Here is a 16607-nt window from a genome sequence, read left to right as displayed (position 1 = left end):
TGGGAAGGACAAATAAACAAACACACAGCAAAAAGCAACATCGTCGTAATCCTGTTTAATGAAGGAAGTGATTGCCCCAACCCAACAGGACAGAATGCTCCCAAAGATAGTCCTGCTAAAAACAATGATTCATTAACTTGTCAAATTTACTCATAAGAAAGAGTGAAACTATACATTAGCAGATTTGGTCATCAGGAGACAAGTTATACAGTTGCTCACAGCACAAGTCTCAGTTTATTTGAAGATGAATGAACTCAAACCCAGCTGGAATGGGAGCATGAAGTTACAGCGAGTCCAAACTCCACGCAAACACTGAAGTCAAACTAAACCTACCGGGAATGATGGCAGTTTTACACACCACCGCAAAGCAGATGATATTCCAGCTACAATAAATTAATTTGGTTAATTGATATGCCAGAGTTCTTGCAACATTAGCCAAACGGCTAACAACATACCTTTAAGCAGAACCACCCCTCCCCACACGCACGCACACACATGCCACACATGTGTGCGAGCGCACACACACACACACATCAGTATCAGTATCAGCAGTACCATGTTCTGATAGCACGTCCTGATTTTGCCAAGTCCGATGTGTTCTAGGTCAAAATATTTTGTTGACCCTGGAACAACATTTTACTCCAAAATATATTCTTAACCATATCTCTACACCTAAACCTAACCTTAACCATGAGTAATCCCTAAAATCAGAGGATATGATAAATGAATGACACTGATGTACAAGCATCCAACACTGATTTTAAGCATACACTCACAAAATCTATAAACTGGTTCTTCAAATCTGATTGGGTTAATCACATGTTGTTCCAGGGGTCAACAACGATGTTGTCCCAGAACATGTCTCACTTGGTAAATCAGGTTAGGCGTTCTGATAGGCTGTCGTTCTAATTACAGGGGAGGGAACTTACCCATTATGCCAGATATGTTAACAGAGTAAAATATAATGGGATTTAATCTTCATATCTCACTTTGACAGAGAGAGGACAATTGAGAGAAGGGCATTTCAACAGCACCAGAAATACAGTAAGTATTTATTAATATCTCGTGCAATGAAGGAAAGTCTTCAGAGAAGAACACATTCACCCAAAACTCATTTACATTTACTGAGATGCTGATTGTCATGTGTGTTTGTTCACAGTCTTCTGCCTCGGTGGATGATAATTCAGTGATTTACAGTTCTGCGATTACCTTTCGTCAATCAGTAAGTGTCTCCTCTTGAGATTTTTGTTAAAGTGATGTGCAGTTTTGACAGGGATTGTATGTGTGTCTAGTTCAAAAGGAGATTAGTTTAAAAATTATGACTATTTTTGCACATCCATTATGTGACACTTGTGGCACTGAAATGTGTGATGCAGAAATGAGATTCTCAGAGCTGATCTTGTTTCTTCACAGCCTTCTTCATCTGTGAATCCAGAAGCTGAAGTGATCTACAGCTCTGTGAAATAAACTCTGAATGAAGTTATGAGAAAGTGGAAGTCAATAACTGTAAATAATTGTGAAGGTTCAGTGCTTAACATATGTAATACTGTGAAAGCAAAATTAATTATTCAACGCCTACTGTACCTAAATAATTTTGAAGTACATTTCTGAAGTAGGTATGCATATTACATGCCAGGTATATTCCAGAATGAATTCATGACCAAATCAACCCTTTAGAAAGAGTTGAAATATTCTGTAACGTTTCTTCTTGTGCTTTCTTTTAAATCGACATTAGGCCTTCATAATTTGGGGGGTAACTGTAAATGCAGTTTTGTTAGTTGCAATTAAATAGTTTTTAAAATAAGTATATTTTTAATATTACATTCAAATGTACTTTTATTCGTTTCAACTGCACATAAAAAATGTCTGCATGAAATAGCTTATGCTTACACACTTTTTTAATATCTTTCTCTATGTGTGTGTAGTGCCATCTGCTTGACATTTGTACCTCTACATAAACATAAGCGATATAATTTTTATGCATTTCTTTGTTTGTTCAATAAATACTTATGAACATTTATTAAAACACATAGTTCATCCAACTTTTGTGTCGTCCAAGAATCATCTCACATGCATGATTGTCATTGTCAGTAGGCTATTTAATATCTGTGACATTTCCACACATTTTATAACATTTTAGCTTTAGTTTTGAAAAGGATTTCTCACACCTGAACATCCTGAAGTTCCACAATCAGCATTTCTTTACACTTTTGAACAATAATTCATTTAATTATTTGCCATAGTAACCAGCAATGGTTGTCTGTAATGTCGTATAAAAAAAAAAAAAAACTCATTCTGTATGATTTATAAGCGTTTTGAAAAATGGGGCATGGGTTATGTCCTCATAAGTCACCCTCTCCTTGTAATACCTGTGTCATATCCATGTCATTATACAGAGCTGTGTCCTGATATGACACAAAAACACACCCACACACACACACACAATGGCATACATATGTAATATCACAGAAGGCTATAGTCTATCTTAGCATCTTTCTTAAACAATTAGCAAACAGAGTCATAGAAACTTTAAATCAATACAGAAAAGCCTGTGAATCAGTGACTTGTATTTATGAAGATGATTCTGTCCACTGAGAGTTAGCTGGGTTAACAAATCGTCCAACTCATTTGATCCTGATCCCAAATAAAAACCATTACATTCATTATTTCAGAACTCCTAAAAAACAAGTGTGGGGATTGTTTCAGGATCAGAATGTGTATCGTGAAGAGCGCAGCATTTGTAACTAGGCTATGTGCAAGGCTTCCAGGATGTATTTCCAAAAATGTGCTCACTGCTAGTAAGATCAGTAAACTCTAAGTAACCTATGTGTTTTTCTATAAGGGACTTACTTCATTGAAGAAGATGCTGCTTTTTAGAAAATGCAATGTGGAGCGACTGTTTTGTTTAGTCATATATATGTCTCCAGTCGATCAGCAGGTGTTGTCATATGCCTGATCAATTGTCCTGGGAAGATTGAGACTTTTCAGTATGATGCTCGTGATCATTGCTGCTGTGGATAATTGTGAAGGTATTTTTCTGATTTACTCAGGCCTAATGTTTATTAACTAATATGAAATATTAATGAATTAATATTAATATTAATTAATTTACTCTAGCACAGTAGTACTTTGCAGTTCAAAAATAAACTTCTGAATGTCTGGTCACTATAGTTCCTATGTAACAGATGACACAATTTAGTATTTGGCTTGCTTCTAAATAAGTGATAAAAAAAAAGTTTAAAAAGTTGTACAAAATTCACACTCATCTTTGCCTAAATAAAATATGCAACACCTCCCCAAGTCTTGCGCACTTATGTCCTGTTGTTTCCCACGCTGTCCATGACCCCAATAACACTTTCAGTAAATCATTTGAAACTGGTTGTTATGCATGTTTGGATTGAGTTTTGGTTGTGATTAGACCGTTTTTACCAGCATGTGTCACCAGCACGTGGAAACAGAGGATCATTTGGTTGATTCAAAGTGTAATTTCAGTTAAATGTTCATTTATCCCATTGATGACCAAGTACAGACAAAACAGATCATTTAAATTCAGAAGCATCAAAACTTCTGACAGTGACCAGAACATAACATTGCTTGAAATCTAGAGCAGGGGTTTTTCAACTCTGGCCCTTGAGGTCTGCGTTTAGCTCCAAAATCACCTGTCTGAAACTTGCTAGTAATGCTAAAGACTTGATTAGATTGTTAAGGTGTGTTTGATTAGGGTTGAGCTAAACTCTGCAAAAAAGTGGTCCACAGGGCATTTCAGGATCAAGGATGATTTCACGGGGATGGCCACAGAGGGGCTAGAAACCAGTCTGGGGTGGCACAGAAATATAATATAATTAAATGTAGTTGAGATATTTGTGAATTAGGTCAAGTAATACTGAATAAATATGACAATTGTTGTTCTTTAATTTGATGCATATATAGCATATGCATGCACAGTTTGCAACTTTAATCGTCTTTTTGGAAATTTCATGATTTAACTGACAACAGAACTAGTAGAAATAGTATTTGTGTGTGTGTGCTTTATTTATGATAAGCAACGTAGAGTGTGTGCCTCTGAAAAGCGTGCGCCCTTAGCACATTACACCTGACAGTACAGGAAAGTTTGTTTTACTGACGTACAACATCTCATCAAACACAGTTCACTGTTGTTCTACTGAAGCTCATTTGGCTCCTGTACCTTTACCGTGCTCATTTGACTTGCTCCTGGCGCTGAGGTTATGTTGCAGTGTGCATCTGAAAAGTGTCCAGTTTAATGTGGTCGTCTTAATAAATGCACTTCTTACCAAGAAAAAAAGAGACAAAAACTGCAGTTGTGAATGTGGTGGGGCCAAGCTTGGTCTCCCCTGGCTCCGCCCCCTGATCTAGAGTCTATCCTCAGCTCTTAAACAGAGGGTGCAGTACATTAGTAATATGTTAATAGACCATATGAAAGGAAAAGGGAAGTACATGAGTTAGTACAACCACATTCATTCACATACAACTCAAATACAAAAAGAGAACCTTATACAATGGCTGCAAACACGATGACAAACATGTTCTACATTTCAGTCAAGTGTTGGTTCATTTTAGGTGAGAATTAAATGTTGTGCTGTGTTTGTTACTTTAAGTGTTTTATTGTTAATCCTAGACATACTGGTTTGTGTGTTGTTTGTTTAGGTGTTGAAAGCTCTGACGGTTGGTCAGACCATGTATTAACTGTTCAGACTGGAGGATCTGTCACCATCCCATGTTATTATGACAAGAAATACACACAGCAGAAGAAATCCTGGTCCTCAGGGATTGATCAAACATACACATACACAAACACAACAGAGCAGAATCTATCAGTAATTGATCATCCTGATCAGAGTCTCTTTACTGTGACTATGAGAAACCTGCAGAACAAACACACTGGAGTTTATTATTGTGCTGTGGAGACTGGAGAACAACCACCGATAAAAACAATATATGAGCCTTATCTCAAGATTCAGACTGGTAAGACATTTTGTAATTGTTTTAATCAAATTCTAATGTCAAATTCTCTGACCTTATACATGTATTTAATAATCACAAATAAATGTTGTATGTGTTTGTGTGTGTGTGTGTGTGCTCAGCTCCTGATGTGTCTGTTGTGAGCAGCAGTGTCTCTGGACATGAAGGTGGTGATATCAGTGTTCAGTGTCTCTACAGTTCTGGATATCAGAATGAAGTCAAACGTTGGTGCAGATATAAAGATCAGAGATGTTACACAGTGGGGAGGACTGACACATCCCAGAATCCATCAGTGCAGATCAGAGATGATGATGGGAGAAGATCCTTCACTGTGCTGATGACTGGACTGAGACGGACTGATTCTGGCTGGTACTTCTGCTCTGTAGGAGATCTGCAGGTTCCTGTTCAGCTTACTGTAACTAAGGCAGAACCAGACAAAGAGAAAGACACGTCAGTATTCAAACATTTCTCATAGAAGTTTTTTCAGTTTTTCATCTGTTTTCTTAAAATAAAATAATTGAATATTTGATGAATATTAGGCTGAAATATATTAACAGAATTGAATTAACTTGGTGAATGTTTATTTCAGTTTTGTCTTATTTTCTGGTTCCTTTTATGCACTTTAATGGTAACACTTTAAAATAATGGTCCGTTGTTAATAAGTAACTACGCAGGAAGTAATAGGTAGTACTACATTAACACTTAACTTAATACTATTAACTAATATAGAAGCAAGATTAACTAAGCAGTAAGTAATAGCTCATTTAGGACATGGGTAGTTCCTTATTAGGTATTTGATAATTACTAAAGAAAAATATCGTCATTGAGAACTACTTTGGAACTATGGCCAACTAATGAAGAATAACCAATTAATTACTAATCACAACAGCTACGTCTATAAAGTGAACAATTAGCTTCTTTATGGAAACGTATATATATATATATATATATATGCTGGGGAGGGCTTCTCTTTAGGAAGTGACAATAATGATGTTCTCTTGTCAAAACATATTTGCATCCTTCATGAAAACATTGACTGCATTTATAGTGTTAAGCACAAAACAACATCTTCCAGATTACAATGTCTGGTAGAATATCATTAGTTCCTCACAGAAATATATGGCTGTACAGTATGTGTCAGATAATTTTATTGTAAATTACTTGTGAAATCCATGACTCATTACTCGAGTGTTACCTTGTCAGTCTGCAGGAACTACTAGTGATCTGGACCATTATTTTAAAGTGAAAAACATGTTAAAACCTGACTAATTACTCAAGCGTTACCTTGTCAGTCCGCATGAACTAACGTTACTAGTGATCTGGACCATTATTTTAAAGGGAAAGATTTTTTATTTTAAAGTCAACATTTCTTAAAACTACATAACGTTACTGTTATAAATAAACAAATAACAAACAAACAAACAAACGTAACGTTAATCATTTATTTTTTTGCGAAAATATCAAAAGTGGTACCAAAAGTAGTTCAAATGATAATGAGTTCCAGTCGCAGTCCTCTATATGGAGGTAATAGTTTTTATAGGGTACAGAGCAGAATTTAATTTATTAATCCATGAAATTATGTATCTGTCTTCTCTCCGTGAAGGCGCACTGGCGCAGTAAGTTACTCAAATGCAAGGGGCAAGGAACTCGACCGGAAGTTGAAGTCGGGTGGGGGCTGCCATCTTTTAGCAGAACTTCACTTGCGTTAGCATTCCCATTGACTCCCATCCATTTTGGCGTCACTTTGACAGCGAATAACTTTACATCTGAGGCGTTTAAAGACTCTGTTTGTCCATTATTTATTTCTAAAGATACACGACAATGTATAAAGGGCTCCATTACCTTCTATGTTACATTATGGCCCCGTATAAACAGTTTTTGTAAGAAATAGGCTAACGATTGCGTCATAACCACTCGGCTCTCTGTCGCATTACCGTACAGACAGGAGGAGAAGCTCGCAGGCAATTAACTTAATATGGCGTACTGTCGTTACATTTTAAAATACTATACAAAATAATTAATCAGAATACTTACTCCTGCTCACTCACAACAAAGAACTCCCCGCTCAAGCTCGCCGTCTCTGCAAGATTAACGATGGCAGTTTTCACGCACAGCTACTAGAAGATTTACATCTGCCAGACAGGTTGCTGACGTCGTCAAGCTTCGTTTGAGTCTGCGCGTCAGAAACGGAAGTGCTAAAAAATGCTAAAACTGGGCTTCATTTGTCTCAATTGAGTTCCAATTAGGTCGCTGTGTCCATTTCTTTTACTGTCTATGCTCAAATGTCATAAACTGAAACACGACATGTCGCAATCTGTGACGAATTGGATGAGGACCAATGAGCGTTCGATATCAGTGTCGTAATCCTCTGGTCTGTACATTTCTTTTTTTGTTGTGCAGGTTGCACAGTATTTGTAGTGTTCTCTGTACCTATTGTCCTGTGCATTGTTCATAATAATAAAAAAAAAAAAAAAAAAAAAAAAAAAAAAAAAGATATCAGTGTCGTAAACCATGTCGTAACGTGGCGCACTGGCGCTTTTTTCAAATTCGAATCATAACGAGCGCGAGCTTTGACTTTGACGGACGCTGTTGCTGAGAATGAATATGAAGATCCATTGATAAAGGGCTGAATTTGGATATGTTCCTTGCAAACATCTGGATTCTAAAGATATGCAGTACAGCAAACAAATAAAATGGATGTGATTTGTAATTGTATGCTGTGCTTTTGTGTGTATCTATGGTTTGCAGCATGCACAGAAATGTTATTTCCTATTAAATATACGAGTAAACTGCTTTCAATAAATTGAATAAGAACATGTATTGATATGACAATTAAATACAACAGATTTAAATCATTAAAGCCACGATTTTAATATTAATACATGGGAATTCATATACATTCACACTTTACGTTAGAATATTTACGTTTTTTTAGCTGCTAACACGTAAGTATTTGTACGTTTTACTGCTATAAATACGTCTAAATTGTACGTTTCTATGTGCATGAAAACGTAAAAATACACACGTATTCTCATGAGATCACGTTGAACACTCGAGTAATGGGTCATGGATTTCACAAGTAATTTACAATAAAATTATCTGACACATACTGTACAGCCATATATTTCTGTGAGGAACTAGTGATATTCTACCAGACATTGTAATCTGGAAGATGTTGTTTTGTGCTTAACACTATAAATGCAGTCAATGTTTTCATGAAGGATGCAAATATGTTTTGACAAGAGAACATCATTATTTATTGTCACTTCCTAAAGAGAAGCCCTCCCCAGCATAATATCACTAACATTAAAGTTATTAGAGTTGGAGACATTGAACTTAATGGAGCTCATTAAATATATCATATGGATAGGCTATATATATATATATATATATATATATATATATATATATATATATATATATATATATATATATATATATACACGTTTCCATAAAGAAGCTAATTGTTCACTTTATAGACGTAGCTGTTGTGATTAGTAATTAATTGGTTATTCTTCATTAGTTGGCCATAGTTCCAAAGTAGTTCTCAGTGACGATATTTTTCTTTAGTAATTATCAAATACCTAATAAGGAACTACCTATGTCCTAAATGAGCTATTACTTACTGTTTAGATAATCTTGCTTCTATATTAGTTAATAGTATTAAGTTAAGTGTTAATGTAGTACTACCTATTACTTCCTGCGTAGTTACTTATTAACAACGGACCATTATTTTAAAGTGTCACCAGTTTAATTAGTCCCACATCTTTTTTGGAGCTCTTTAAATGAAAAGATTTTAAAATATTTCTTTATTTCTCACAGAGATAACAAACTCCTGACTGTGTGGCTTCCAGTTTCAGCTGCTCTTCTGCTGTTATTGATTCTGATCAGTGTTTTCATCTGGAGATGTAGATGACCCAGTCAGTTTGACCTCCAGTTTTATTTGTTTTAAAATTCAATTCATTCCATGCCATTTTATCTTTGATTTCAGCAGCACAGATGCTATATACAGCATATTGATTCTGTCACGCTGTCAGTCTCTGTTTTCCTGGGTGTTCCCTAGTGAGCTCACTTCTCCTTAGGCACTTCACCATAGGCACTTTAATTCCTCTAGTCTGGTCCTGTCTTCACAGTAATTGCACTCCAATTAAATCGCACAGGTGCTGAAATCCTTTGTCATTAGTCTCCCTATATATAGCTGTCCTTCTCTGTTGTTTATATATGCATATGTTCTCGTCTCCCGAAACTTCCCCTTACCTTCTCGTTCCTCCGAGTTCCCATTTCATCCGGTTCCCTCTTTTGTTTTGTTTAGTTTGTCTTCCTGGACTGTTTATTTTGTATTTACCCTTTTTGTTATTAAAACATACCTTGCATTTGGATCTACCCTCTCCTTGTGTTTTCCTAACACCAACCATCACAGAAGGACTCCATCTAACCAAGGTGCCCGATGCTGTTCGGGAGCCCGAGGCGGTGCCCGATGCCGAAGTGGTGCCCGTTGCCGTTCTGGAGGCCGAGGCGGTGCCCGATGCTGTTTCGTAGGCTGAGGCGGTGCCCGAGGCCGTTCCTGATGCGGTGCCCGAGGCGGCTCCCGAGGCTGTGACTGAGGCGGTGCCCGAAGCAGAGGCATTTCACGTCTCCACAGGCAGTCCAAAGTCAAGTCAGGTGCCCATTGACTGTCCAGAGTTGAGTCAGTTCCCGGTTGACCCTTCGGAGTCGAGTCAGGTGTTCATGGACCCTCCAGAGTCAGGGTTAGTCACCGTCGACCTTCCAGAGTCAGGGTTAGTTACCGTTGACCCTCCAGAGTCAGGGCTAGTTCCTGTTGACCATCCAGAGTCGAGTCATGTTCCAGTTGTTCATCCTGAATCAAGTCAGATTTCTATCGACCTTCCAGAGTCGAGTCAGGTACCCGTTGACTTTCCAGAGTTGAGTCAGTTTCCGGTTGACCCTCCAGAGTCGAGTCAGGTGTTCATGGACCCTCCAGAGTCAGGGTTAGTTACCGTTGACCCTCCAGAGTCAGGGTTAGTTCCTGTTGACCTTCCAGAGTCGAGTCAAATTCCAGTTGGCCCTCCAGAGTCGAGTCGGGTGTTCGTGGACCCTCCAGAGTCAGGGTTAGTCACCATCGACCTTCCAGAGTCAGGGTTAGTTACCGTTGACCATCCAGAGTCAGGACTAGTTCCTGTTGAACTTCCAGAGTCTAGTCAGGTTCCGGTTGAACCTTCAGAGTCGAGTCAGGGGCTCGTGGACCCTCCAGAGTCAGGGTTAGTCACCATCGACCTTCCTGAGTCAGGGTTAGTCACCTTTGACCTGCCAGAGTCAGGATTAGCCACCATGGAATTTCCAGAGACAAGGCTAGTTACTGCTGACCTTTCAGAGTCAAGTTTAGTCACCAGTGATCTTCAAGGACTGAGTCAAGTCATCTGGGATTTTCAAAGACTGAGTCAAGTCACCGGGGATCTTCATCCTCTCGGTGGTCTGGCCACGAGGACGTGGTGGTCTTCCGCTCCGCCCTGGGAGACTCAGGTGTCGACCACAAGGACGTGGTGGTCTTCTGCTCCACCCTGGGGGACTCCGGCCTCGACCATGAGGATGTGGAGGTCTTCTGCTCCGCCCTGGGGGACTCCGGCCTCGACCACGAGGACGTGGTGGTCTTCCGCTCCACCCTGGGGGGGTTTCTGCTGTGACCACATAGTGGTGATGGTCTTTTGCTCCGCACGGGGGGGCATCACGTGATGTCCTTTATGGAACCATCTTTTTGTATTTTTGTTTACTTTTGTTTTTCTGTTTATCTCCTTCTTTTGACCTGGCCCTCCGTCCCTCCCCTTTATCCTCCGCCGGTCCACCACCCTTCTGGACTCCTTGTTTTGTGTTACACCTCTCCTGCCTCTGCCTTTCCATTTCACCTGGTTGTTCCGTCTCTGTTTTTCCATTTTACCTGGTTCTCCTGTCTTTGTCTCTCCATTCCACCTGGTTGTTTGTCTCTGTCTGTCCATTCTATCTGGTTCTCCTTTCTCTGTTTTCTGGCCCTCCGTCCCGTCCCCCTAGTCCGCCGCTGCTCCACCTCCCTCCTACCTCTTTTTCTGTTGGGTTTTCCTGGGTTTCAGCTGGAGCATCTGGCAGCTGCTCCGTAGGGAAGGGGGTAATGTCACGCTGTCAGTCTCTGTTTTCCTGGGTGTTCCCTAGTGAGCTCACTTCTCCTTAGGCACTTCACCATAGGCACTTTAATTCCTCTAGTCTGGTCCTGTCTTCACAGTAATTGCACTCCAATTAAATCGCACAGGTGCTGACAATCCTTTGTCATTAGTCTCCCTATATATAGCTGTCCTTCTCTGTTGTTTGTATGGAGTCCTTACCCTATGTGTCATATGTTCTCGTCTCCCGAGACTTCCCCTTACCTTCTCGTTCCTCCGAGTTCCCGTTTCATCCGGTTCCCTCTTTTGTTCTGTTTAGTTTGTCTTCCTGGACTGTTTATTTTGTATTTACCCTTTTTGTTATTAAAACATACCTTGCATTTGGATCTACCCTCTCCTTGTGTTTTCCTAACACCAACCGTCACAGATTCTGATAATGTCACATTATTGTTTCTTCTTGAAGAGCAAGAGCAAGACCAACACCAAGACATCAAAGAGATGAACAGCAGCCCAACCACTGACACAGTAAGTCATTTAATTTAGGAGGATGTAGTTATTAAAACATTTGTGTCATTTATCATCAATATCAGTGTATTTTTATAGTTTATCTAAATTGCTTTGACAATTTTCTGAACTGTTTCATGGGATTTTAGAGCTTTTAATGTTTTTTGTCCGCAAACTAGTAACTCGCCCAAAATATTTAACATATGCTTCAAAATCTAGTTATTGTGTCAGTAAATTGGCCAATGCCACCAAAATGATTTTGTTTATTTGTCATCAGCTGTACTGGTCAGTATGTTTAGATGTTTTTACAATAATTCATTTTTATTGTATTTTTTGACTGACTGCTTAGAATACAAAAATAGTCAGTTATGCTATAATATGCAAATCAGAAACACATCATGGCAGGTGTCATTTTACCAGCAAGGCAAATTTCACATTTGCATGCACAATTTTACACGTTTCTTCCTGAACTCACATATCGTAAACAGGAAATTAGCCACAAAATGACATTAGCTCCATATGTTTCCAAACTTCATTTGTTAAGAAATAATTAATGCAGAAACCAGGACAGAAATGATAACTGATTGATATTACTAAATTCATGAATATTGATAGATATTACTAAATTCACAACAAATGCAACAAACTTAACAATGCATTTTTGTCACACATAAACACACTTAACAGTAAAGCATTGATTTTGAGCTATAGACTGCTGGAAGGTTACTGATAATAAATTCTGTCATAATTTCCTCATCCTCATGCATTTCCAAACGACTTTTGTTCTGTTGAAAACAAAAGAAGATTTTGTAGAATGTTACCAAAACATTTTTGGTAACCCTTGATTTGCTACTTTATGGACAAGCATTTCTTGAATTCCTCTTATGTTTCACAGAAGAAAGAAATCCATACAGGTTTGGAAAGGCATGATGTTGAGTCAATTATGACAGTTTTAATATTTGGGCGAAACTTCCTTTAATAATTTCATTATTTGTAAATAATAATGACTGATATTTATATTTAATCAGGCACTTTTTGAATTAACATTTTACTTCAGTTAAAATTCATCAGAACTAAACATCTAAAAAGAAAGACGTTGCTTAGAATCAAAAATTTTAGCTGACTAGATTTAGTAGGTCACAAGAAGTAAACCCATAGTCCTCATTACCATAGTGATATGGGCTTTAAAATAAATATTAATAAACTATACAAATTTGTAGTTAAAAAAAATAATCTAAAGAAACTACAAACACCTTCTATAGCTACAAAAATATTCACCAGTAATAACATTTTGTAATAAATACATTTCTGCCAACACTATTTGTACAGTGTTAATAACTTCAAATTAAATTACTATGGTGCTGAATTTACATGTAATGGCCCTCATTATGAAATAATGTTTAAAAGTTGTGAAGTGTATTACAATTTCACTGACAATCAATCAAATGCATTTAGTTATTGTGCAAATTGTATAATGTGCTTACTCATACAGTATACATACGTGTCAACACATGTACAGTTACCTTTAATGAAAGAGAATTTCAAATTAATAAGGCTGATGTACGTAGTTGTTTTGGTCAGGTTAAGGTTGGGAAAAGTCCAGGCCCTGATCATACTGGGGGTATAGGCTGTTGAGGAATTGTGCAGAGCAGCTTTCAGGGATTTATACATTTATTTTTAATGAATCATTAAAACTTTCTAAAAAAAAAAAAAGTCCCTCGTCTATGGAAAGACGCCATTGTGGTGCCAATTGCCAAATTCTCTTAAAGATTATAGGCCTGTTGCATTAACCTCTTTGGTTATGAAATCTTTTGAAAAAATAATAAGGAAGGAGATTTTAGCCTCAACACAGTCAGCACTTGACCCTATGCAGTTTGCATATAGATCTGGTAGAGGAGTTGATGACGCTGCTTGTACCCTACTGAATATGATTTTAAGACATTTGGAAGGAAACAAGAATCGTACGTTTGCTATTCATTGATTTTTCTTCTGCTTTTAATTGTGTTCAGCCTTTTATCTTGGCAAAGAAATTGAGAGATAATTTTCATTTAGATTTAAACATTGTGCGTTGTTGGTGGATTTTTTTAACCAATAGATCCCAAAGAGTACGTGTCAATGGAGTGTTGTCGAATGTATTATTGTCTTCCACAGGTACCCCACAGGGTTGCGTTTTGTCCCCTCTTTTGTTTTCTTTATATACTGACGATTGTCGTAGTATTTTTAATGGGAGACACATTTTTTGGATGAATCCGTGATTGTGTCTCTTCTTAATGAGTTTGAATCAGATTCTAGTCCAGTGACAGATCATTTTATTCAATGGTGTGATGCTTCATTTTTAAATATTAATGCTTCGAAAGCAAAAGAGATGTTCATTGATTTCCGTAAGAAGAGCTCTGTACCTGTGTTGCCTTCTGTCGTAAAGGGACATCAGGTAGAAGTGGTTACCCAGTACAAATATTTCAGATTACAAATTGAGGCAAACACTGATATTATTAGAGGAAAAGCTCTTCAGCGTCTGTATTTTCTAAGGAAACTTTGATCTTTCAACATGGATGTCTCTTTCATGAAAATGTTTTATACTTGTTTTATTGAAGCGGTTTTAAGTTTTTCTATTATTTGTTGGTATGGTAATCTTAATGTTAAAAATAGGAGGAAGTTGTCAAGCATAGTTATAATGTGCAGTAAGATAGTGGAGATCGAATTAAGGACTATCACACAAATTTATGAGCACAGGACGACTAGGAAGGGCCAGTTAGTCCTTTCCGATGTCACTCATCATTTGTGTGTTGATCTTCAATTACTTCCTTCAGGATGGAGATTTAAACTACCCTCTGTGTAAATCAAATAGATATAAAAATTCATTTATACCTGCTGCAATTAGGTTTTTAAATGATTTATTGTAATTTGTGTGTTGTGTTGTTATATGTATATGTGTATACTGCTGTCTACAAAAAGAATTGCCCTTGAGGACAATAAAGTTTAATCGATCAATCAATCTGACATCTGGCAAGAAACTATTTGTTCAGAGATCTGAAGGTATTTGCTTTGGAAGAAATAGTATATTCTTAAGACCAAAATGATCAAAAAATAAACTAGACTCTCTTTGTCTCCCTCTTCTGGTTAACACAGAGGCTAGCAAAAGCTGGGACTGACCTAGAGATGTGTGACCAACATTGAAGCAAATGCCTAAATAAAAACAAAACAAAACATAACAAACCAATAATAATAATAATAATAATAATAATAATACTTTTTTTTTCTTCTGCTCAAATTCATTGGGCTGTTGATTCATTTATTGATTTCTTAATTTTTTATTGATTTTTATTTTTTGTGAAATGCAGATCTACTCTAAACCTGAAGACCCTGTGATATACAGCACTATAAATGTTGAAATCCTAAATGTAAGTAGACCAGACATATCAGTAAATTAATGAAATATTAGACAGACATGAACATAATATTAAAAAATATCTTTCTCCACAGGATGCCAACAGAAGCATAACCACATACAGTACTATTGATGATGTTCCTGGGAGTGAAGCAGTAAGTTTCACAGAAATATTTGCATTTTATATCATGTGTTTATTCTGCTGTCGTTAAATTTGAAATGATCTCACTCTTCCAGAAGCCTCCAGCAGGTGAAACAATATACAGCTCTGTGGCTCCACACCAATAGCAACAGTGAGAAGAACACAGGAAACCTCTGAACAACAGAAGGGGTGGGGTGGGTTGCTTAAATTCACAGACACAGACACTGAATCCACTCATGCAGTTGACTTTTTATTCTTGCTTTTCATTGCACATTAGTAGCAATGAAAAAATCATGACACAAGACATGTTCTGTGTCTGCTTGTGTCTTTCTGCTTGTGTCTCTGTTTTCTGCTTGTGTCTCAGTTTGTGTTAGTAAAAACAGCTAGCTGTAAATATACAGAGCAATCATTTAGCTTATTAGTAAGGCCTTCATTTGTATGCTTTTATAAGCTTATTGATTGTGATTTTTACATTTTTGTGATATCTCACATTTGTTTATTAAGTGTTGTTTCTATAGTTTTATCGTAAGCTTGTGGGTGACAAGGGCTACTGTATGTACACAAATGTGAATATGGTAATAAGACATACTCAACAGACAAATGTGGGGAAATGAAAAAAAAAACTATGTCTGACTACAGTTTTCTTTAAATCCGGAGGACAAGAATGGCCCATTTTTATCTGATTATTATTATCTGAGTTTTTTCAGGTCTGTCTTTTGTGAGTGACCAGTTTGTATGTTCTTTCCAGCAAAAAATAAATGATAATAAAAATTGCTCTGTGAAGCTCTGAAACCTTTGTGACTCTTTTATTTACAGCCAGTGATTCAGAGTTCATATCCAACTGCCAAATCACATGACTTCAGTAAACAAAGATTTATTTCTTCATAATGTTTAGAAATTTCAGTGTTTCTCAGTGGCCCGTCCAAATACCCACACTATGGAAGGTGGACTGGACTAAAAGTCTTTAAACTGAACGCAAGAAATGTGCCCATGTCAACACGCACTGTCTGTCTGTGTTAACGTGACAACACACAGAGTAACCAAAGAAACTGCTGTATCTGAAACCATGTGTGACTCAGTGGTATACTGAAATATACTGTACGTATCAAATACAAACATCAGACATCATGTTTATTCATAAAGGATGTCCTAATGGTACACTAGTATGCACCTATGCAAAAGTCAGGTGTAATATTTGTTCATGAGGGATCAGTACATTGTGTGTGTGATGTCTGTCTTGTGTCATGATTTGTCATGTCTTATTTAGTTGTTTAGTTCAACGTTCTTTCTCAGGTAGAAAAATCTTGATTTACTTTGTCATATTAATAAGTTTACTCTAGGAGAGCAATACTTTGCAGTTTAAAAATAAACATGTCTGTTCAAATAAATGTATGCATTTAGCAGACGCTTTTATACAAAGCGACTTACATTGCATTCAGTCTAACAATTATTCCTGACATGTGTT

The 16607-nt window shown here is 37.2% G+C and overlaps 1 protein-coding gene across 1 annotated transcript; it reads left to right on the top strand.

Moving 5' to 3' along the window:
- The first annotated feature begins 4532 nt into the window (after window positions 1–4532).
- LOC113086589 (CMRF35-like molecule 1) lies at window positions 4533–8896 on the top strand. Its single transcript, XM_026255459.1, has 4 exons — window positions 4533–4578; window positions 4666–4687; window positions 5104–5430; window positions 8803–8896. Exons 1-4 carry the CDS (start codon window positions 4533–4535, stop codon window positions 8894–8896), a joined length of 489 nt encoding a protein of 162 aa, XP_026111244.1.
- Window positions 8897–16607: the final 7711 nt, after the last annotated feature.

Source organism: Carassius auratus, unplaced genomic scaffold, assembly GCF_003368295.1.
Source record: "Carassius auratus strain Wakin unplaced genomic scaffold, ASM336829v1 scaf_tig00043534, whole genome shotgun sequence".
NCBI classification, from domain to species: Eukaryota; Metazoa; Chordata; class Actinopteri; order Cypriniformes; family Cyprinidae; genus Carassius; species Carassius auratus.
The sequence above is the reverse complement of the archived record's forward strand: the minus strand, read 5'-3'. Positions and strand labels throughout refer to the sequence as shown.